The sequence below is a fragment of the Rattus norvegicus genome, chromosome 7 (assembly GCF_036323735.1).
Source record: "Rattus norvegicus strain BN/NHsdMcwi chromosome 7, GRCr8, whole genome shotgun sequence".
Classification (NCBI taxonomy): Eukaryota; Metazoa; Chordata; class Mammalia; order Rodentia; family Muridae; genus Rattus; species Rattus norvegicus.
This window is the reverse complement of record NC_086025.1, coordinates 117975652-117998333: the sequence shown is the minus strand read 5'-3', so window position 1 is coordinate 117998333 and position 22682 is coordinate 117975652. Positions and strand designations below refer to the sequence as shown.

The 22682-nt window shown below is 51.7% G+C and overlaps 1 protein-coding gene across 1 annotated transcript in view; it reads left to right on the top strand.

Annotated features, from left to right (window-relative positions):
* The first annotated feature begins 10732 nt into the window (after window positions 1-10732).
* The window catches only part of Kiaa0930 (KIAA0930 homolog), a 39704-nt gene continuing 27754 nt past the window's right edge, over window positions 10733-22682 (top strand). The window contains exon 1 of the mRNA NM_001271047.2: window positions 10733-11089. Coding sequence (NP_001257976.1) covers window positions 11026-11089 — 64 coding nt within the window. The 5' untranslated portion in view covers window positions 10733-11025. The remainder of the gene's footprint in view (window positions 11090-22682) is intronic.

Sequence of the window (22682 nt, the reverse complement as noted above, 5' to 3'; positions counted from 1 at the left end):
ATTGAACTCAGGACCTCTGGAAGAGCAGTCAGTGCTCTTAAACTCTGAGCCATCTCTCCAGCCCAATTTTTTGAGTTTTATTTTACTTTTTTTTTTTTTTATTTCTTGGGACAGGGTTTCTCTGTGTAACCCTGGATGTCCTGGAACTTGCTCTGTAGACCAGGCTGCCCTTAAACTCAGGGATCTGCCTGCCTCTGCCTCCTGAATACTGGGATTAAAGACGTGTATCTGGAGTGTGATTTGCTGAGTTTTAATAAGAATAGGGGTTGGGGATTTAGCTCAGTGGTAGAGCGCTTGCCTAGCAAGCACAAGGCCCTGGGTTCGGTCCTCAGCTCCGAAAAAAAATAAAAAAAAGAATATATACATATAATATATACATTATATATCCCATGCACCCATAGTATAATGTATATACATATCCCATGAACCCATTATATGAACACACCAGCAAAGTAAAGTTAATCACACCAAAAGCTTTCTCCTGCCCCTTTGTAATCTAGTTCCATCTCTCTCTCTCTCTCTCTCTCTCTCTCTCTCTCTCTCTCTCTCAGACTCTGAATTCCAAGATTACAGGCATAAGCCACAATAGTGGACTTCTGTTCCTCTTCATCTTCCCCTCCACTGTCCCACCTCATCCCTGCCCTTCCAACTTCAGGTCTGCTTCTGTCCCTATAGGTTAGGTTGCACTTCCCATGATAAGTGTAAACAGAGCCCTACAGCAGGCTGTCATTCAGTCGGGGTCTGGCTTCTTTCACAGAGTGCAAAGGTTTGGAGGGTCATCCTTTTCGCTACATGATATCAATAGTTACATGATATGAACAGTCTGTTCCTTCTTATGGCTGAGTCCCATTGCACTGCAAGGTGACACAGTTGCAGCTGGTTGATTCATTTGCCTGTCAGAGAGGGACACTTCCTCCTTTAGCAGGTACAAGTGACACTGCTGTGCACATCTCAATTGCCTTGGTGAACCTGCGAGAAGAATGGCTGGGTCATGGGGCAGATATGTGTTTAGCTTCTTAATAAACTGGATCGTAGGCCAGGTTAGTAGCGTACAACTTCAATCCTAGCTCTGGGGAGGCAGAGACATGCAGCTAGCTCTTTGTGAGTTTGAGGCCAGGCTGGTTTTCATAGTGACTTGCAAGACAGCCAGGGCTACATAGAGAGACCCCCATCTCAAAAACACAAAATGCAAAACAATAACAAAACCAATGAAACCCCAAGTTGTTTTCCAAGTGCCTGAGCACTTATATCCCACCCGCCATGGGCGATAATCCCAGTTTGGCCCAGTGTTTTCCCACTATGGCTGGGATCTGTGTTTTGAAGGTTTGGCTCCCAATGTAGCAATGTCCACAGATGACCTTTGGGGAGATGACTGGATCATAAGGGCTCTGATCTCTCCCGTAGGTGGATCCAGTGATGGGGTCAACCTTTGACAGGCTGCTGTCAGGTAAAGCAACCTTAGGAGGTAGGTGATGCATAGGAGATAGTTGAGGGGGTACAGGTCCTTGTGGGCATTCCCTCGGGGACATTTTGTCCCCTGCCCCTTCTACTCGCTTTGCGTCCTGGTTGCTGTGAGGCGAGCAGACTCCGTCACACCCACTCACCACCTGACACTCTGCCTTGAATCCAAAGCAGTGAGTGGTGGGCGTGACCTCGGCAGCCACGAGCCAAAACAGACCTTTCCCCCTCTAAAGCTGTGTTCACAGGTAGCTTGTCACAGCCCCAGGAATCTCACGACACACCCACCCACAGTCTGACTTCTGAACGCTGTGAAGTGGGCGTATGGATGTGTCACGGACACAGCTCACTCCCTTCTAAAGGATGCTGAGTTTCTTCTCGCATGTTTATAATTTCTTCGTCTTCTTGGGGGCCAGTTTATTTGAGTCTGCCACTAGAGGACTTGTTTTATTCACAGCGCTGAGGGTGAAACAGAGAGGCACGTGCTCTATCGCCGAGCTGCACCTCAGTTCAGTGATAGTTTGTCTTGCTACTTTCTGCCTGTAAGGGTTCTTTCTCTAGTCTAGATTCTGCATTTTCTGTTTATTTATTGTGTGTGTGTGTGTGTGTATGTGTGTGCATGTGAACGTGCATATATGTGTATATGTGTACATGCTTCTCTCTGTGCAAGTGCATGTATGTATGTGTGCTTGCATGAAGGCCACAAGAGGGTGTTTGATGTCCCTCGCACACACACCTCTGCCTATTCCTTTGAGGCAGCTTGGCATGTGGTTGCTGGGATCCAACTCTGGTCATCATGATCACAGAACAAGAGCCCTGAACAGCTCAGTCATCTCTCCTGCTTCCGCCTCCTGGGTGCTGGGATGACTGGCGTGTACCACCATGCCTGGTTTATGAGGTGCTGGGAATTGAACCCAGGGCGTTGTGCATGCCAGGTGAGACTATACCCCCAAGCCCTGTCTCAATCCTGGAAGTCCTTTCTTATGTGGACAGTCACTCCAAGCTGTTCAGTGATACACTGTTACTTTCCCAAGTACAGAGCTTGGACACACACACACACACACACACACACACACACACACACACACACTTCATTAGTTCCATGCCTTCCTGACCCCAGCTCTTGGGAGGTAGAGACAGGAAGATCAGCAAGGTTCATGATCATCTTCTGCCAGTGACTTCAATAGTAAGTTGGAGGCCAGCCCTGGCTACATGAGACTTGTCTCAGAAACAAAAGCACCAGAGCCAAAGAACAAGAAAACAATTGACTGTGAGTAATCCTCCATGATGTGCCAACAGCAGCCTTGTTCCTAGAGATGTTTACCTTGAAGCTGGGCACTCAGGAGGCAGAGACGGGTGGATCTCTGAGTTCAAAGCCAGCCTGGTCTATAAAGTGAGTTCCAGGGTTGGGGATTTAGCTCAGTGGTAGAGCGCTTGCCTAGGAAGCGCAAGGCCCTGGGTTCGGTCCCCAGCTCCGAAAAAAAGAACCAAAAAAAAAAAAAAAAAAAGAAAAAAAGAAACAACAAAGTGAGTTCCAAGACAGCCAGGGCTACACAGACAAACCCTGTCTCAAAACAAAACAAAAACAAACAAACAACAAAACAAGCAAAGAGGCTTCCCAGAGTGATTGTCCATTTAGGTTCATTCATGTTCCTCCAGCACTCGCAGTGGCTAAGGACACAGCTGTGACATGTCTCTGTGAGTGACCCAGGAGTGCCCGGTGTGAACTAAAAAATCCAAAGAAAATCTGTTGGATGAGTTGTGTGGTACAGGCCCACTTGACCATGCAGACCTCCTCACTGGCTGCTGGATGGACTGTGCTGCACCAGTTCTGTCCTACCCTGAGGCTGCTGCCTCCTTCCTTGGGAGAAAGACCAGTGCCTAGAGGGTGCCTGTTGATTGGGTCCGAGAGTCCCCGTGGAGAGGTGCCCACGGGCTCTTAGCACACAGGAGAGGCCTCTCGAGGTCTTCACTTTTGACTGTGGCCAAAACTGCTGCTGCTGCAAGTGGACAGGAGGGGGCAGTGTGGAGGCAGGGCTGGAGAAGGAAGTTTGGCACGCACACGGCTTTCACTGGATGGCCACTCCCCTGGCTGGGATCCTGTCAATCATCAAAGCAATACTGTTACTAAAAGTTTTTTCCCAGAGGGAGATACAACCAGCATCTGCCCCTCCCTCTAAGGTCTCACCGATGCCACCAAAGTTCACTCTGGGACACCTATGGGTTTACTGGGCTTCCTCACAAAGCACAGGCAAGGGGTTGCTGGCAGAGCTGTGGGTGCTTCGGAGCAAAGGGCTGCACCTAACAGGATGATGACTTTCCCACGGTTAAATACATGGCGCCCCTCCCCCAACTCCCTCAAGACCCCGAAGCCGTGTGCAATTAAGAATTGGGGAATACAGACAGTTGTGAGGGATGGCTGGACACTCAGGTGCGTGTCCCATGACTCTCCCTGCTCTCTGTGAGAAATTGTTAATAATCCACAAGACCAGTTGTGACAATTTTTTGTGATCAGGCGTAGCAGAACTGAAGATGGCAGCAGGTTTGGAAGACAGGTCCTGCACAAGTTCCTGGTTTTGATGGCAGAGTTGAGAAGGGAAGTTCACAGTGGTTGGCCTCCTTTCGGGATCCGGGTCCCTCCCATCCCCCACCCTCTGTCCCATGTACCCCCCACACCTGACTCCACCCCCACCTCGTCTCATGTCCCCTCCCAGACCCCCTGACCCCTGAAACCCACTCCCACCCTCCCACCTCCCCATCCCCACTCCTTGCAAGGCTACCAGCCTTCCTTTGCACCCCACAGGTTTGACAGCATTTTATGGGGAAGAGGAAGCAGGAAAGAGGGCTAGGTTCAAAGCCTGAGTTTAATTAGCCTCTGGTTCCTCCTCAAAACAGTGGGCTGAGTCACTGGCACCAGCAAAATCTGGCTTGTGAAATCAGGTCCCATCTCTGCTGCCCAGGGTTGGCAGACAGATCCAGTCTGGCCAAGCCTTGGAAAAGTCTAGTACTGGCCAGAGAGCAATCTTTGACTGGTCTTTGGGAATGCCGAGGCCACCAGTACAACTGGAAGTTGTGGAGGGCCACATCCTCCAGAAAGTCTTCCTCCCCTGACTCCAGCAACACAGAGCTCTGCTCACGTCCTGCCTCAGCATGGGGCCGGTGGCCTCTCCTTGTACACTTGTTCATTTTCTTAGGAGAAGCACAGCCTGGAGCTTGTGAAGTTCCGGTCTGCGGTTGCAGGGGTTCAGGGGGACTCCCCCTTAATCCTCAAGAACAGGCCGGGAGGAGGCAGGCAGTGTGAAAGGAGAACAGCGAAATAATGATTTCTCTTACAGAGAATATGGAGGCAGAGTCTAGGCGTGCAGGGGCTGCCAGACATCCTCCCGTGGAGCCCACACACAGCCTTCGAGCTGCTATTCCTGTCCCGTTTTACAAAGGAGGGAGCTGAGGCTGAGCTGCCCTCCCAGTTGGGAGCTGACACTTCCCTCTTCCTCCTAGCAGTAGTGTGTAGGAAGAGGAAGCACTCTGGGTACTTCCTCCTTGACTCATGGGGAAACTGAGGTCTGTGGCAGGGAAGGGGTGGTCAGTCACTAAGCTTGACAGGCTGAGTCAAGACTTGAACCCAAGTCCCTGATTTTTCTTGTTCTCCTTTTACAGTCACCTCCTTTTCTGGCCCTGGTCCTGGCCCCAGACCCTGGTCTTGGCCCTTTGACCTGGTGGCTCCTAAGGGAACTTTGAGGAGGCTAAGGGCTGGTTTAGTGAAAGCTCACTTTAGCTTCTAAAGGTGAACGTGCCTTTCCCGATTCTTGTTCTTCCAGGTACGGCTGTGGTCCACACAGCCAGGGAGCCAGGTGTCCTCGAGACTATGGTCTTGGGGCTCCCCACGAGTGTGCCTCTCATACCTGCTAGAACGATATATCATTGCTGGCCTGTCCCTCTGGTGACTATCCCCACTGTCACTGACAGCCAGAGGGTGTTTCCATGATCCTGTGACAGTGGCTCTGGCCTCATCCAGTGTGGGGGTCTCTGCAAGTGCTGTGGCCGGCAGAGTAATGATTCCATTGAGGTAAGAAGGAAATCTGGTTCAACGTGACTTAGCTGGTACTGGTTCAAACTTCGCCAGTCTGACCCCAAGCTCTTTATTGCAAGCACATTTAAGAAAAGTACGATTTTGGGGGGGAAACGTTTCCTCCTAACAATGATCTCAAGAAAGTTTAAGGTGGAGCTACATCAAATCTTTTGCAAAGTACATGTGACCTCTTTCATAAGAATGTGGGTTCTATAGCTTAAGGATCTCGAGGAGGATCTGGTGTGGTCTAAGTTATCATAGAGGTCGCCAAGCTACAAAGTACATGTGACATCTCCCTTAGAGATGGTTTCTGTTGACCTGGAAACAGCACTCAGGATAAAGGTCTAGGAGGAAGAGTCTGGGATAGACGTAACAGTCTGACTGGATCTGTACGTACCCCGGCTCTACAGATAGCGCAGGTCACCAGGCTGTCCGCAACATCTGTACCCTGCTTGGTGGGAAACAGGTCTACAAACCTTCCATCAAAGAGACAAATCTTCGTGTTTAACATTCTGGGTTTCCCTAGAGCTTATCTGTGAGCACAAGGACCTCCTGCCCCTACATCCCGCCCAGGCTCACTTACCGCTCACTGATTGAACATGCATTTATGGAGGCTCATTGTGTGTCAGCTCCTCACACCCAAGAACTACGTTCTCCTGTACTCCAAATAGTAGTGTGGTGGCTTGGAAGGGCATAGGAGTTCTGGGCAGAAACAGGTTCTTAGGGATCAGGGAAGACCAGACCTGGAATTGAGTCACAGATTTTCAACACTAGGAGAATGGGGTCTGAACTTGATGGTAAGGAACTTTCCAGAAGGAGAAAATAACACTCAGAGTTTGTGGTAGGAGGGATGGCAGCCTGTGCAGAAGCAGATGCTGAAATAACAGGGGGGAGAAGGCAGCCTGCTCCAGAGCATCTAGTCCCACCGGCAGAAGAGGGAAGGTTTCAGATTTGGGCTTTAGAAAATTCTTTCTAAGGCTGGAGAGATGGCTCAGCGGTTAAGAGCACTGATTGCTCTTCCAGAGGTCCTGAGTTCAAATCCCAGCAACCACATGGTGGTTCATAACCATCTGTAATGGGATCTGATGCCCTCTTCTGGTGTGTCTGAAGACAGCTACAATGTCAAGACAGCTACAGTGTGCTCATATATATGAAATAAATAAATCTTTAAAAAAAAATAAGTTGGAGAGCAATAAAGGACACCCAAAATCAACCTCTGCCTGCTACATATTCATACATATGCACAAGAACACACATGAATGCACACAGAGAGAGAGAGAGAGGGAGAGAGAGAGAGAGAGAGAGAGAGAGAGAGAGAGAGAGAGAGGGAGAGAGAGAGAGAATTTTGTTTGTTTGTTTATCATGATGTTAGCAGGAGAGAGAGGGAGGTGATGGGAACATCAGAGTGACTGAATTGAGGAAACCTTGCAGTAGAGACCTGGGGATGGATGCATTTGACTTCCCAGATGAAACAGAGTCCGAGGAAGCCTGTATGGTGATGTGCACCTGTGATCTCAGTGCTGGGAAAGAGACAAAGGCAGGAGGATCAGGAGTTCAGAGTCAAGAAACAGGTTCTGGGGTTGGGGATTTAGCTCAGTGGTAGAGCGCTTGCCTAGGAAGCGCAAGGCCCTGGGTTCGGTCCCCAGCTCCAAAAAAAAAAAAAAAAAAAAAAAAAAAAAAAAAAAAAAAGAAAGAAAGAAACAGGTTCTGAGCAACTGGGATAACCCTGGGTCATAAGAACATCTGGCCAGGAAGCTGTAAGCGTACTTCCTGCCATCCAGTAAGCTCTTGCCCTTAGCAGATTTTTAGGGGAGGACAGAAGAGCCCTTGATAGGCTGGCTACAATCTGCCTACCCTAAGAACTGACTGGTTTCTTGGAAACCTGATCATAGACCCAGGATAGTAACATCAGGGGCAATCGGGATTATCCAATCTCTCACCTCACTGTACAGACAGTGAACGGAAGGCTGAAGGAGAGAGGTGGGTGATATGGTGCTCTCAGTTCAACCAGAGTCATTCCTTAAAACTCTCTAGATCCCTGGCCCCTCGAGAACTAGGAAAGGAGTCCATAGGCATTTGTCCTGACTAGCTCTTTGAGTAAGATTATTGCCAAACAGGTAGAGGTAACGATGGAACCACAGACATCACCCCAGCATACGAGGCAGACAATGAGGCAAGCCCCAAGCAGGGACATGAAAAACCAAGCAACTGTCCCATCGAAGTGAGTGGCTTGCGGCTGATTTCTGTTTCTGCTAAGCTTGGCTTCAGTATTCCAGAGTGAAATTCTGCAGCTGAGAGCGAGCGGGTTCTTCAGTGTGTTTCTATAAATGGAAGGCAGAGCAAAAGAAAAAAGACCCAGACTGCTTGGACAAAGGTGAATTCAGGATATTTCTAACGCATTTTTTTGCCACAAAATTAACATTAAATACAACTAAACACATTTATTGTTTTATAGACCTATACGTTAGGAGTCCTGCCAAGTGACGCTGGACTAACAAGCTATTTACCATTGTCAAGTCTTTCTGACAGATTTTGCTTTTTGTTTGTAAAAGTCTTACTGAGGCTGGCCTTGACCTCACAGTCCTCAACTCCTTTTATTTTATATACTTTCATGTGTTGTACATCACAGCATACATGAGAGGACGGTTCCCTCCATTCATCACGTGGGTTCTGAATGTGGAACTCAGATGGTCGCAGCCACATTAACCTGCCGAACCATCTCACTGGGATCATAGATGTGCCCAGGCAAGCCAGCTTGCAACTAAGCACACTCATATTCAACTTGATTTATTTAACATGAACTCAGTGATCAGCATCCAGACCAAGGAACACTGCTTTGGAGCCAGGAAAGTGTGGCTCGCTGGTCTGGTGCATAATATCCCATACCTGTTACTCAGCAGAGTCCCCATGTGGACACTGAGTATTACTGATGAGAGTGGAGAAAACCCAAGCAGTGTTCATGCATTTATTCAACAAATACATTCTGGCACCTGTCCTGGAGTGAATGCCAGGGAAGATGGAATGAACTGATTTGACGCTGGTCCTTCGGAGGCAACTGCGTTGGGGTCAAGGGAGAGGGGTTGTGAAGTGGCTAAGGACACAATGCTTTGGCCAAACTCCTCAGAAGGCTCCCCAGCGGAGGTGAGCCCCTAAGGTGATTATGGTGTTGGAGCAGCGAGGGTTTCAAGCAACAGCCTGGCAGTGAGGATGGGTAGACAGCGATGCGGTTTCCCTGGAAGCAAAGGCTACCACTGCCAGCTTCTGAGACCTCACACATGCTGTCTGATGGCCAGTCCCTTCCTCCTTCTCACAGTCAAACTTCAGCTCTCCACCTCAACCTTCACACTGTCCTCATTAACAGATGGGGGCCACAGGAGGGAAGACAAAGGCCACTAATCCCCTCAATGCACACAGAGTCCCTCCTGTGCTTGACTCAGAGGTTTCCAACCTGTGGGTCATTTCAATCCCTACTGTGGGGTTCAATGATCCTTTCACAGGGGTCACCCAAGATCATCGGAAAACACAGATACTCAGCTTATGATTGTAACTAGCAAAATTAGTTATGAAGTGACTCTGAAAGTGATTTATGGTTGGGGCTCACCACAAAATGAGGGAATGTACCGAAGGGTCCTGGCATTAGGAAGGTTGAGAACCGCTGCTCTAGAACCCTGGAATTAGACTCAGGTCCTACCCTGATGGTGTCGGGGGAGCGGTACAAATCTCCAGGTGAGCTTGAACATGTGTCAAAGCTGCCCATTTTTCTGCTCTAGAGTGGTTTCCACACCTTGTGGTCCCAACCCATCTTACGTACATACTACAGGGGCATTCTTCCTTGGCAGGTCTCTCTTCACTCTCCAATACACAGCCTGCATTTATTGGGTGTTGGGAATACAGCTGTCAGAAGCCAGGCCTGAAGAATACATAGTGTCTTAGTCCATTTGAGCTGCCACTGCAAAAATGTCACAGATGAGAGGCTTAAACAATCACTTCTCCCCATTCTGATGACTGGGAAGCCCAAAGGAAAAGGTGCTGAGTGATTTGGTCCCCTGAGACACCTTCTGTAGCTATGCAATGTGATGTCAGGAGGTGGTAAGGGTGCTATGCAGAGAAAGAGAACAGGAGGGACACTTTTTTTTTTTTTTGAGGAAATGTATTTTGAGGACACTGGGATCCAAAGGAGATAGGAGACTGAGGAGAAGGGTATCCCAGACCGGGTGGAGAGCCGGGGCAGACAGAACTTTATGCTTAGTATGACTGTAGGACTTGACACTAGAGATGCAGCTGGCTGAGACCAGCACACCTGGGAAAGGACCACAGAGTGAGTTCAGAACGCAGCTTCTGGTGGCTGCTTCCTGGATCTTCCTCTTTTAGCACAGGGATGAATGCCCAGCTGGACCTTGGCCTTCATTAGGATCACATGCAAGCTTTTTTTTTTTTTTTGGTTCTGTTTTGCGGAGCTGGGGATCACATGCAAGCTTATCTTATCCACCCCTGACCCCTACATACCTAGTCAGTGCAGCAGCTAAGACAGGGAGCAACTCTCCAACCCCTCCCCCTCCCCCCCCCCCCCGTGTACTGTGGAGGAAACTGAGGTTTCCCACTCTGCACCGTGGCCCCCAAGAGACCAACTTTTGGAGATGGTAACTTCTGCTGAGTTCCGTGAAGCAAGTTTTTTAGCAGAACCTACTTGGAAGGTTCAGACAGAAATAAGCAGAGCTGGTGTGCTGGAGGCTCCAGGGAATGAACAGGGCGGTGACAAAGCGCAAAATCAGTGAGGCATAGAGGGGGCGGCTCCGAGGCGTGACTCTACTGGAGGGAGGTGGGGGTGCGGGGTAGGGTGGGGAGAAAGTGGACTCAGGGTCGGGGAACAGGGGCAGTAAGGAAGGTCAGCAGACTAAGGAAGGTGTGGGAATGGGATGGCGAGAACGTCACGCGACAGGTTGGAGCGAGGTCGCGGTGGGCGTTTAAAGTTGGCAGTGGCTGGCCTCAAGGAAGTAGGCGGGGCCAGAAGAAGGGGCAGGGCCAGGGACGACTCATCGCCTTGGCCGGGGATCGGGGCGGGGTTTTAAGAGTATGAGGCGGGGCCCTTAAGTGTCGGAGGCGGGGAAAGGGTGGGTTTAGGGGCGGGTCCCCGCCAGGGGCGGGGCCTGGGCGGTGTCGAGTGCGCGCGGGCGGGCGGGCGGTGGCGGAGCGGAGGATCGCAGTGCTCGGCTGGGCTCCGAGGTCTGCGGCGGCGGCAGCAGTGGCGACGCGCACAAAAGCGGATTGTGGCTTCACTGGTGCTCGAGGCGAGCGGCAGCGGGGCACGGGCGGCGGGGCGTGTCGGGAGCCCCCGCGGGCGCGGCGCGGGCGATGAGCCGGGGCCCGGCATGGCCTCCGCGCGGCCGCCGGGCAGGGCCTGTGCCTCGGCGTCCGCGCCCGCGGGGCTCCGGCCTGGGCCGGCCGCCTCCCGGGAGCCCGCGGACGGCTGCGAAACGGAGGAGCGCTCGTTGCAGCACATGCTGCGCGCCATAGCCGAGGAGCGCGGACGCCTTAGCCTGCGCCGCGAGGTCTGCGGCCTGGGTGAGTGACGGCGCCGGGCGCGCGCCTGAGTGTCCGCGCGTGTCCACCTGCGCTCGTCCCCCTGTGCTCCCTGCCCTCTGTGGATCCCCACCGCCCTGGGCTCTGTCTCTCGGAACCCCAAGTCTCTGTGTTTTCGGTACCACAGAACCCCGATCCTTGTGTCTCTGCGTCTGTCTTCCTCTGACCGTCAGGATATCTGTCCCAGCTCCTTCTTCCTCTTCGTGGTTCTGTAACTCTTCTTCCTTCTCCTGGAAGATCTGGGGGCCCCACTGCTGCTGCAGAGAGTGTGGGCGTGAGATTTCGGGAGGCCTTTGAGTTCAGAGTTCAAGGCAGTGTGCTCTGACCACATCCCCAGTCCACATGGAGGACCGCGTCTCCCGATTGTTGTAGCCTTTGTCTTTATGCACCCAAAGGTCCTCTTGTCCATTAGCTCTATCAGGGACCTGTTGGACCTCTGCCCCTTGACCTCACCTACTTAGTACGGGAATCAGAGATTGCTACAGCCTCTCCGGGTGTGATTCTGGTCTAAGGAAGGAGTCATTCATCTGCTGGGTGGGGTGGGGGTGTCTTATTGTTTGAAAGGGCCAGGGAGGTGTGGGTGGGGTCGTCTTGGATGTGAGGTAATGCATTTGCCCAGACCCATGTGGCAGAAGCCCCTTCCCCTGTAGTCTTGGGCTTGTCATTTTCTCTGTAAGAGAGACCCCTCCCTTCTTCGTGTAAGGAATGACTTCATTCTCTGTTGTCGTGTCCCCTCACCCCCACCCCCAAGTCAGAGCTTGGGTTCTCTTTGAGGGAAGTAACGGTCTTCTAGATTCTGTCAGTGCCCCAAAGTAGAAGTGCACCCTGGTAAGGCCACAGTACCAGAGAGGGGGCAACGCCTGGAACTCGGGGTCCCTTGATAGGCCACGCCCTGGAGGTTCAGTGAGGAGCAGAAGTGAATTTCGATTCTTTTATTGAAGGAGAGTAGTTTAGCACCTGGCCTTCTTAGGCAGCAGGGTCTATCCCAGCTCACCTCAGTGGAGTTCTCTGGTCAGGCAGGTACAGCCACCTGGGGGAACAGATAAGGACACAGATTTTAGTGGGTTCTTCTCCAAAAAAGCTGTCCAGAGAATGGTTTGTAGCTGATTTAGAGCATCCTTATTAATGGACTCAGTGAATAGTATTTGAGCACCTACTGGGTGCCCACCTGTCAGGGCCAGCTGTCACCTGGCACAGAATGTCTGAATTGGGGAGGGTCTGGGCAACCATCTGTTGCAAGCCCCTCAGTTCTGTGACCTAAGTAGCTCCAGGTAGCCCCTTCACACTCCCCTCAGCACACACCTCTGTTGTCCTTGACCCCAAAGCACCATCACCCATGTTATGATATAGTCTCTACTCCTAGACAGCCTGCAAGGTCTTTCCCTAAGAGCAGTCAGTAATCCCGGTCGCTAGCCCTACCTAGGACTCACTACGTGCCAGGTGCTCTGTGCATGCTCTGTCAGTTCAACTCTAACACAGTGCCACTTTTGCCAAGCAGGAATATAATCTGTCAGCCATGAAGAGCCCTGTTCAGGGGCACCCGATGAGGAAGTGGCACAGCTGGCTAACCGCTGGCTAGTATGACCCCAGAGCTTCGCCACATCCCCAGCCAGGTCTGTTGTGTCTGTCACAGTGACCAGGCCATCACCTCTCCCAGTCTTCAGCCCCCACTTTATAAACCATGCTTCCTCCATTACCTAGTTCTTAGACTCTAGTGTTCCGACGTTCTGGGTGGCAGTGCATACTGGGGTTTCCGCTTCGTGGGAAGCTGCCCCGGCTCACTTGCTCCTCAGACACTGCAGGCTCTCCTTTGAGTCTCAGCTCCTAGCTATTGCTATTGACTATGGGTCATGGAACCCATCCTCCACCCCCGTCACACATAGCCCTGTCTCCTCTGTCCTAGACAGTTGGCACAGTTGTGGCATTGTAATGAGCTGAGTGGCTGTCCCTTCAGCCAGCCATCAAGAGGCACGAGGGTACTGCCCAGTCCTCGTGTTGGTGTCTAGCACAGGGACATGTACAGAACATGTGTTCAGTAAACACGCAGGGAACAAATGAAGCATTTCCCTGCGGCCACGCAAACGGTGCGGATGGCCAAGGTGCATGGAGCCTTTGCCTCAAGGGACAAGCCTGACGGGGACTTGGCTTGGAGTCTCGATTAGTTACTTTTTGAGCTGCTTTGATAAACTACCCAACAAAAGGGACTTGGAGAAGGAAGGGTTTGTTTTGCTGGAAATTCAATGATAGAGTTCATCAAAGTAGCTGGTGCTTGAGGCCACTGCTCACAAGACTTCTGCACCAGGAGATTAATAAATGTACACACAAACACACACACACACACACGCACACACACGCACACACATGCGCACACACACACTTACACACATACATACTCACACACACACACACACACACACACACACACACACACACACACACACACGGGCGCGCACACACACATACAAGCCAGCACTCAGCTCACGTCATGTTCTTTTGAGTCAGTCCAAAACCCCACTCCATGGGACGGTGCCACCCTATTCAGGGAAGGATCTCCCCAATCTAGCCTCCCTCAGAGGCTTGTTTCTTAGGTGATTCTAGACCTCATCAGGCTGATGGTGGATATTATTGGTGACAGGCCGAATGGGTGGCCCACATGCCCCGGATGGAGGAACTCAGAACCCGGTCAGAGTGCTCTAACCTGGCCTGTGGTCAGTCGTGCCCTCAGGAGCCTGTGGGGCGGCACTAGGTCTCTGTTTGGTTTTGCTTTGTGTTCGTGTTTTGTCCTCTGGATTCCACTTTGCCAGCCTCACCTCCCGGCTGTGACAACCTGTTGGGTGTTTGAATAAATGTACTGATTGACTCGAACCTAGAGCCTCGTGTGTGCTGAGTACTTGCTTAATCACTGAACGACACCCTCGGCCCTTTATAAACGAGTTCAGGTGTTTGAGTGAAGCTCATAACTCAGCTGTGCTGTGGCCTCGAAGGCTGTTGTTTTCCCCCAGGGGTGGTTCAGAAGGTGTCCAGGGAGCCTGGGAAAGCTGCCCTGACTGAATCAGTGTCTGTTTATGATGGGATGAAGCTGCTGGCCCCACCCACATAAGGGTGGTCACTGGGCCCCCCTGATGAAAGGCACTTTGTAGCTATACACCTGACTCTTACTCTCTCCCACAATGGCCCCTACAGTAGAAACATTTTTTCTTTTTTTTGAGCACTGGCTAAGTGCCAAGTCTCGAAGCTGGTCCTTGCTTCATTGCAGGACATGGTCTCTGAGGGGAGAGAGGTGTACAGGTAATTGCAAGGCTGCCCATGCAAGATTTTGATGTTTCCACAGGAAACTGCTTATGGCTCTGCAGTTCCCTTGGAGCTCTGGTCTCCCTGACCTGGGGTGAGTCAGATGGTTCAGTGTCCCTACATATGACACATACATCTAGAAGCCCTTGCTTCTCCTAGGAGTGGAGCTTCTCCTAGGCCCTGGGTGGCAACACAGGCTGGTCCCTTTTTTTTTTTTTTCCGGAGCTGGGGACCGAACCCAGGGCCTTGCGCTTGCTAGGCAAGCGCTCTACCACTGAGCTAAATCCCCAACCCCAGCTGGTCCCTTCTTAAGTAAGCAGTGTGCTTTATCAACCAGCATGAGTTCCCAGGGCCTGGCCCCACATCTGTTGCTTGCCTTTTTCTGTCTTGGCTGAGGCCTCTTTCCTGAGTGTTGGCTTGCTCCCTGGTAGTGGTGGGTTCTCCCTGCCCATAGTAGTGTGGTCAGGAGGAGTGCTTTGTGCTCACTCCTGTTTATTTTTTTAAAGATTTATTTAATATATATGAGTACACTGTCGCTATCTTCAGACACAGGAGAGGAGGGCATCAGATCCCATTACGGATAGTTGTGAGCCACCATGTGGTTGCTGGGACTTGAACTCAGGACCTCTGGAAGAGTAGTCATCGCTCTTAACCATTTATCCATCTCTCCAGCCCACCCTCTGTTTATTCTAAATGTGCCTAAGAGGTAGTTCTCATGGCACTGCCTAGGACACAGGTTTGGAGGGATAGTATTGTGCCCTCAACCACAAGGGTAGAAAATGTCCGGATGTATCTGAGTTTAGGCTCTGCACAGAGCAGAGGGCCGCCCAGACCTGTCCTTAGAATGCCAGCAGCTCTGCCAGGTTGGCACACATCGTTGCTTGGCTGAGGTGGACCAAGGAAAGGATCACAGACAAGAGCTAGAGTTGCCAGGCTACCCAGGGCAGAGGTCTGTGAACTGTATTGGTCTCTGGGCAGACCTGAGGCTGGAAGGGGCTGGAGCGGCTGGTGGGAGGAGCAGGTGCTGGGAAGCTTGGAGGGGGCTGTGAGAATTGAGGTTGGAAAAGTGGTTTGGGTCAGGTGTCTTGAGAATTTGGCACTTCCCAAGTCTGGCCTCTGGGAGTTGTGTAGGCGTGGCTTTGGGCCTGGGCAGGAGTTACCTCATAGAAGTCTGCGCACAGTGTGTGTGCCATAGGCCAGATGCATTTGCTGTTCCTTGGCTCCCGTAGGGGAGGCCCTGCCATCACCCCCTTCACAAGGTGGAAGCTGCGCTTCAGAGAGATGGGCTCTCTTGAGGTCACAAAGCTTGGAGTCCCGGCCAATTCCAGCTGAGGCCAGTAAGAGGCAACCTGGAGAAGGTTCAAGGAAGGTGAAGGAGGGAAGGACTGCTGCCAGCAATGAGTCCCTGTCCCACCATGTGGCAGGTGCTTTCTGAATTGGGATATGCTGCCCCTGTGGTGTTTTTCTAGGTAGCTATACCTGGGAGTAAGTCATGGCTGGGGATTCTGTGGGAGGTATGGCTAGAGGGAGGACCATGGAGGCCCTGACCAAGCACCACTTCTATGTAGAAAAAGAAGACATGGGATGGCATAGAAAAGCAGCAGGTAGGAAATGAGTGTGCATGGGCTCAGCCTAAGCTCTCCTGGGTCAGTGCAGGCTGAGCCCTGTGAGGATGTCTGTTGGGACATCTGCCCATGGGGTTTATTTTAGGATCTAGAGATAGGGTTGGTAAGAGAGGGAAGCGGTCCCAAGAGTTGGAGTGGGCTGGTGAGCTGAGGAAAAAGACTCTACTGTGACGGCTTCTTGTTCTGAAGTCCGGGCCGCTGTGCAGTCACTGGGAAAAGTCTCTCTTGGAATGACAGTAACCCGTCACTCCAGTGGCAGTTAGCTGGTTGTGGGCCAGCATGGTGGGAGGAAGTGTCTTTGTGCAGGCAGCAGAGCTGTTTTCGGTTCCTGAGCCTATTTTAAGGCCTGTGATTCTGGCTTCTGCTGGTCCCTAGAACCGGAGCAACTTTGAGGCTCCCGTGAGGTGGAAACCCCGTGCCTTCAGGGGTACCTGCTGGCTCTGGGCCTTGGGCCCTCGAGGCTGTGGTCACAGCTACAGGGTCGGCTGTAGCCAGGCTCGGCGACACCGGGAATGGGATATTGCCTTGCTCTGTGGCTTGAGCCATTTCCCACCCTCTGGCTTTCTGTCTTCTGTCCCGGAGGCTCCCTGTCTCCTGTACCAAGTTGGTCAGGCTCCTGGGTATCAGCTAAGTCACAAGGCTACTGAAGAGAAGCCTCACACAGGATACTCATTAAAAATCATCCTCCAAGCCACCAAAGAATCTAGCCAATTTAAAAGAGCTAATTTTCTGGGCATGGTAGCATATTTAATCCTGGCACTCAGAAGGCAGAGGAAAGCAGATCTTTGTGAATTCTAGACCAACCAGGGCTGTATAGTAATTCCCTGTTAAACAAATAAACGAATAAAATTGTTTTGTTTTTTTAAAAAGACAAAGAAAATTGACTAGGTGCAGTGGTATGGAACTATAATGCAACTGTAAGCCCAGAACTCTGGAGGCAGGAGGATCACTCTTGAGTGAGTGAGGCTGGTCCAGTCTACCCAGCAAGTTTTAGGCTAGCCTGGGCTATTTATGAGACCCAGTCTAAAAAAATATACATATACAGCACTACTCATAGTTCCTGTACCCAGAGACACCTGGCCTTCCAATTTTTTTTTCTTTTTTTTCGGAGCTGGGGACCGAACCCAGGGCCTTGCGCTTGCTAGGCAAGCACTCTACCACTGAGCTAAATCCCCAACCCTGGCCTTCCAATTTTTTCAAAGCCTTTAATTCTGTATGGAAAATTTCTTATTCATATTCTTCATTTGACACCCCTGAAACATATTCCCCATTGTTCAAACTCCAAATATTTTAAATTTAAAAACTCAACAACAGTTGAATGGCTGGGCCATAACTTACCTGATTAGTTTCATATTGTTAGTCACTTAGCCTAGCTTCACGAATAGGTTTCTGTATCGATCCTAGCAGCCTGGGAGGCCATTCTTAGAGTCTGAGGGCCATAGCTAGAGGACAGACGCTCACCAGACTCATAGGAAAATGGTTTAAACCATTGGCACAAAGCAGAAAAGGAAGGTGAGCTGAGGTGTGTGGGAGGAGCCTGAGAAGCTGCCCGCACTGAGAGGGGGTGTGGCCAAGGCACCTCGTTGGTCTGTGAGTCTTCAGTCTGTCTGCTACCTGAGCTATCCTTGCCTGAGGATCTCAGGCTTCCTCCTGCTTCTGGAGGCCCAGAACCCCTTGTTCCCAGCTAAGGACAGTGAGGTCTGGGAGCTGGACCTCTGAGCACTGTCCAGGCTGGCTCCCCATCCATGCCTGCACGTCCACCTGACTCTTCCCGCACTGCATGCCCCCCAGTACCCAGCAGCAGCTGCCCACCCCTTCTACTCCTGCTTACACCTCTCACAGCTCATCCAGGCAGCTAAGCGGGCAGCTTTGGAAGCCTCACCTCATTCCATCATGCTCCCTGAGAGGTAGGATGCATTCCACATTTTATAGGAGAGCTGGCAACAAAGGATGGGCCCATGGCATTGAGTGGTGTGTTGTCATCTTGGGTTTGCGTGCACTCAGCTTTCTAAGGGACAGAGTCATCAACCCAGTCGGAGAAGCTGCCAGGTCCCCTGGTAGACACACTGAGGGTAGGCTGCAGGGCTGTTTCACGATGGATTTGAAAGGCTCCTTGGCCATGTTCTGACTAGATATATCTTCCTGAACACTCCAGGTGTCCCTGCCCCTGGACTCATACCTGTGGCTTCTTACCAGGAACCCTTCCTCTGCAGACCAACTGGCTTCTGTGCTGAGCACACAGTGTGGGCTCATGAGGGGCTGGGAAGTACTTGGCCTGGGCTGAGGTACTGGGCTCTTAATCCAGTGGTGGTACTGACTCAGCCCCAGCTCCCCAGCCTGCCTCCCTGCCTCAGTTTACCTACTTATTGCCACACCGAGCTGGGTTCCCTGCCCACTGTGTCAGCTCACCTTTGCATGGGAGCCACTACTGGGAACATTGTGTGTGTGTGTGTGTGTGTGTGTGTGTGTGTGTGTGTGTGTGTGTGTATGTGTTTGCTAATGGAACCCAAGGCACTGTGTGTGTTAGGCAAATGTCTCATCACTGAGCTGTATTCCTCCCTCCCTGGGAACTTTAAACCCAATGTGCCCACTACCCTCCTTCCCCTGAGGCATGACTTTATTCCATGGGCCCTGGAGTCTCAGCTGTTAGCATGTTTCCTGCGTGATCAGGACAATACTCAGGGTTGGTGCCTCCTGATCTGTCCAGCTACCAACCCCTTCCCCACTTCATAGATGGGGCCACTTGCCACTGAGGCTCAGAGGTGGACAGATGCCTATGATGCTGCCCTTACATACTTGTCGTCCCCCTTCCTTCCATTAGTGGTCTTTACTCACTGCTCTTCCTGGCTGCCACCATTCCGAGGGACAGGCAATCTAGAGGCCCCCTCTTGGACCTCCCGTCCCATCAGGGTTGGATGGGTTAGCTCCAGGTGGAGCTCACGAGGGATGACCTTGCAGACATGCTCCTGGGCTCCTAGTTTGAGCCAGATAGCAGAATGTTCTGGAGACCTGGTATGCCGCAGGAAGATCTCCAGGTACAGACAGCCTCGCCTTGGCCCCAGCAGGGGTGATATGACAGGTACAGGAGGCCCTAAGGGGATCCCGACTGGATCATACAGGATGTGGCCATGAGAGCTGGCCCTAACTACTCCCTCCTGGATCCCATTGGGCAGGTGAGGAGACCGAGGCCCATTGGTGGCAGGTGAAGACCCCTTGCTTTGTACATGGGCAAATAAGGACCACAGTGTAGACACAGAAGGAGCTCCAGGATTCTACGAGGCCGAGTGGGGCAGGGATGCATCAGCTGGATGCTGTCCGACAGCTGTCCCTGGGGTACGCAGACATCGGGGTTGGGGGGAGGCTTGTTTAGACTTGTAGGTTTGGAGTTGCCTAGCCAGTGGAGGACCCCCTGCATAGTCCATGCTTACGGAACCGGCCCATTAGCTCACTGTGGCGTCCTCTTCCTGCTCAGTCCTCTTTTGTGTGGATATGTGTTTGTGTGGTTGTGCATACGTGAGCATGGATGCCTGTGAAGGTCAGGGGTCAACTGGAGGTGTCCTCCCCAGTCACTCTCCATCTTAGTTTCTGAGACAGGTTCCCTTACGAAACCTGGAGCCAGGTCTATAAGACACGAGGCCGGATTGGCTGCCAGTGGGCTCCAGGCATTTTCCTGTGTCTCTCTTTACCACTGGGGTCAGAACCTTCTATGTCAAGCTTTTACTTGGGTGTTTGGGATGAAATTTTCTCCTCCTCTCTCTCTCTCTCTCTCTCTCTCTCTCTCCCTCCCTCCCTCCCTCCCTCTCCTTCTTTCTTTCTTTTGTTCTTTAGTTCTTTCTTTAATACTTCCTCGTTTATTTACTTATTTATTTTTTTCAAGACAGGGTTTCTCTTTGTAGCCCTGGCTGCCATGGAACTCAGTCTGAAGACCAGGCTGGCCTCGAACTCGTAGAGATCCCACCTGCCTCTGCCTCCAGAGCGCTGGGATTAAAGCTGTGAGCCACCCCCCAGGCTGAAGCTCAGCACTTGATGCTGTGTAGAGAGCACTTTTCTGACTGAGCCGGCTCCTCAGCTCCAAACCTTACCTGGCAACGGATGACACAGACCGCGAGTTGGCTTTAGGATCTAGCCGCTTACCTGAGCAGGGGCTGTGGTATTTATGTAGAGCAGGCTGCCCTTGATCTTATGGCAGTCCGCCTACCTCATCCTGCCCAGGACTGGTTGATTATAGGCGTGAGCCACTGCACTCGGCCTTGAGGCTTTAAGATGCTGTTTAATGCTGCGGCCAAATGACTGGTGTCTGCTTGGAATGTGGCAGGGGCTGGAAGGGGAGCAGGTCTTCATCTTTGCTGAGTGGTGGTGCTGGGAACTCGAATGTTTGGGTGGGCTTTGAAGGTACACAGTACTTTCCACACTTGGCTGGAAGGAGAACCCAAAGCTCTCTTCTCTCGACAGCCGGAGACTGTAGACTGTAGGAAAAGCCTAACCTTTGCCCAGGGCCTCACCTGCGTGCACCTGTGCTCACCCCAGACTTGCTGTTACTATACTTGACGGCACAGAAGTTCAGTGATAGACAGGCTGTGACTGAGGTGGCTTTGGCCTGGGCTCGTGCCTTCTTCTAAAGCATTCCTTCATAGGTATCTGCAACAGCAGCCCAAGAGCCCTTTGTGCCCGTGAGAGTCTCACCTTCTACAGTTCCTGCCCATCCAGCACACATCTTTTTGTTTGTTTATTTTTCAAACAGGCTTTTAATGTAGCCCAGGCTCGTCTCAAACTCACTCTGTGGCTGAGGATGACTTTGGGCTTGTGATCATTCTCTACCTCTGGAGGGCTGGCATGACAGTTGTGACCTCTCACCGTGGGTTCTATATGTTGCCAGGGTGCAACCCAAGGCTTTACGCATGCCAGGCAAACACTCGCTCTACCTACAGAGCCATACATGACCCCGCCCTCCAGTGCCTATCTGCCTGCGTGGCTCTTGCTGCCGCCTGCCTTGTGGGTGCAACTCATAGTTGCTGAGCAGAACTGTGATTCCCTCTGCCTCCAAGAACGTGGAGAGGGAGGGGCCTGAGCAGGAGAACAGAGGGTGGCTTTTCACACCTGTGGTTTCTTTCCACTGCCCTGTGTCCTGTCCATGCCATTGTGGGACCTGCCCTGACATTGACTGACATTGATGTCATTGACTACTCTCTACTGATGTAGTCAATGAACAGTGTTTTCCCATCTCAGGAATATTGCATGAGATCCCAGTGTTGGAAGCAGGTTAACGCAAGAAAAGCACACAGGCTCATTGGGGGTGCATTTCATGTGACTTGGAGCCCCCCCCTCAAGGTGATGGGCTAAAGCCGTCTGTTTCATGCTAAGTTGGTTCGTGGTACAGTGTGGGGGCTCACACCTGTAATCTCAACAGTTGAGAGGCTGAGACAGAAGGATTACTGCAAGTGTGAGGCCAGCCTGGGCTACAGAGTGAGACCCAGTCTCAAATAAATAAAGCATATAATAGTCTTAGGGAAAGGCAGTTGGACAAAAGTCTGAATTGATGTCAGTAAAATGGACTCTTGGTCTTGGGAAGTCCTGGAGTATAGAGTGTGGGAAGTCAAGGGAGGGGTTCTGTCTGTACAGCAATGGAGAAGTCAGCCATGATGGGCGAGGTTCCTTTGGGGGAACCTATGCTTTGTAGGCAAGTCCAGTAGACTCACTGGACTCTGGTGGAATTGTCCTTGGGTTTGTTTTGGGGCCTTATAAGGAGGGAGTAGACATTTGTTTCCTCTTCTCTAGGGAGAGTTCTCACAACACCCTCTGTATGTCCGCAAGCCCGGAGGTGGCCTTCTTTGCCCCACGTACACTCAGTGATTCAAGCTTCTGTGATGTTGCTGTCTCCGTCTGCCTGGCCCACAGCAGCCACCTGTCAGCTGTGCTGGTGTCACCTTTAATGACGTCTTGAGGCCTACAGGGCAGCGAGCCTAAGACTCGTAGTGATCCCCTCTCCTCTTCATGACCTGGGGTTCCTGGGACCCCTCACTCTGATCTCCTTCTACCCAGATCTGTCTGTTGAACATCCTCAGCTTAAGGCCCTTCTGTGGCTTTTTCCTGATACTGCAAAAATTGACCTCCACTCCCTCCTTCTGTCGCCAAGGGCAAGATTCCTGCCACCAGGCTCCTGGGCCCTCCCCACCCCCCCTGCCCCGCCCCTTCCAGTGTCATGTCAGCTCGACTGTGCCCCTTCCTTGCCAGCTCAGGGGACAGTGCAGTGTGGTGCTCATTCCCACAGAGCTCAGAGTGAGGGATGTGGGACTGTATTGGTGTTGAGTTGGTGAAAGAGGCCTCTTGAGTAGAGAGGTGTCAGGTCTTGGGGAGCTGGGCTTTGACGAGGTAGCCTTCTGAATACAGCCACAGGAAAAGGGATTTCTTTGAGACGGACTACTACTGCCTACCTTCAGGGAATGAGGGGCAGACAAGAGCCTGTGGAGACTATGGAGACTGTGGGACTGGGGTTAGTTTCTTCCCCTCAACTCTGAGCTTCCTCTTCTGAAAATGAGGAGCAGGCCACAACAGCTGAAATATTAGGGCATGTGTTTGAAACCTGTTTCTCTCTTTGTCTCTCTCTCTCTGTGTCTCTCTCCCCGCCTCCTTCCCTCCTTTCCTCCCCCTTCCCCCTCAGT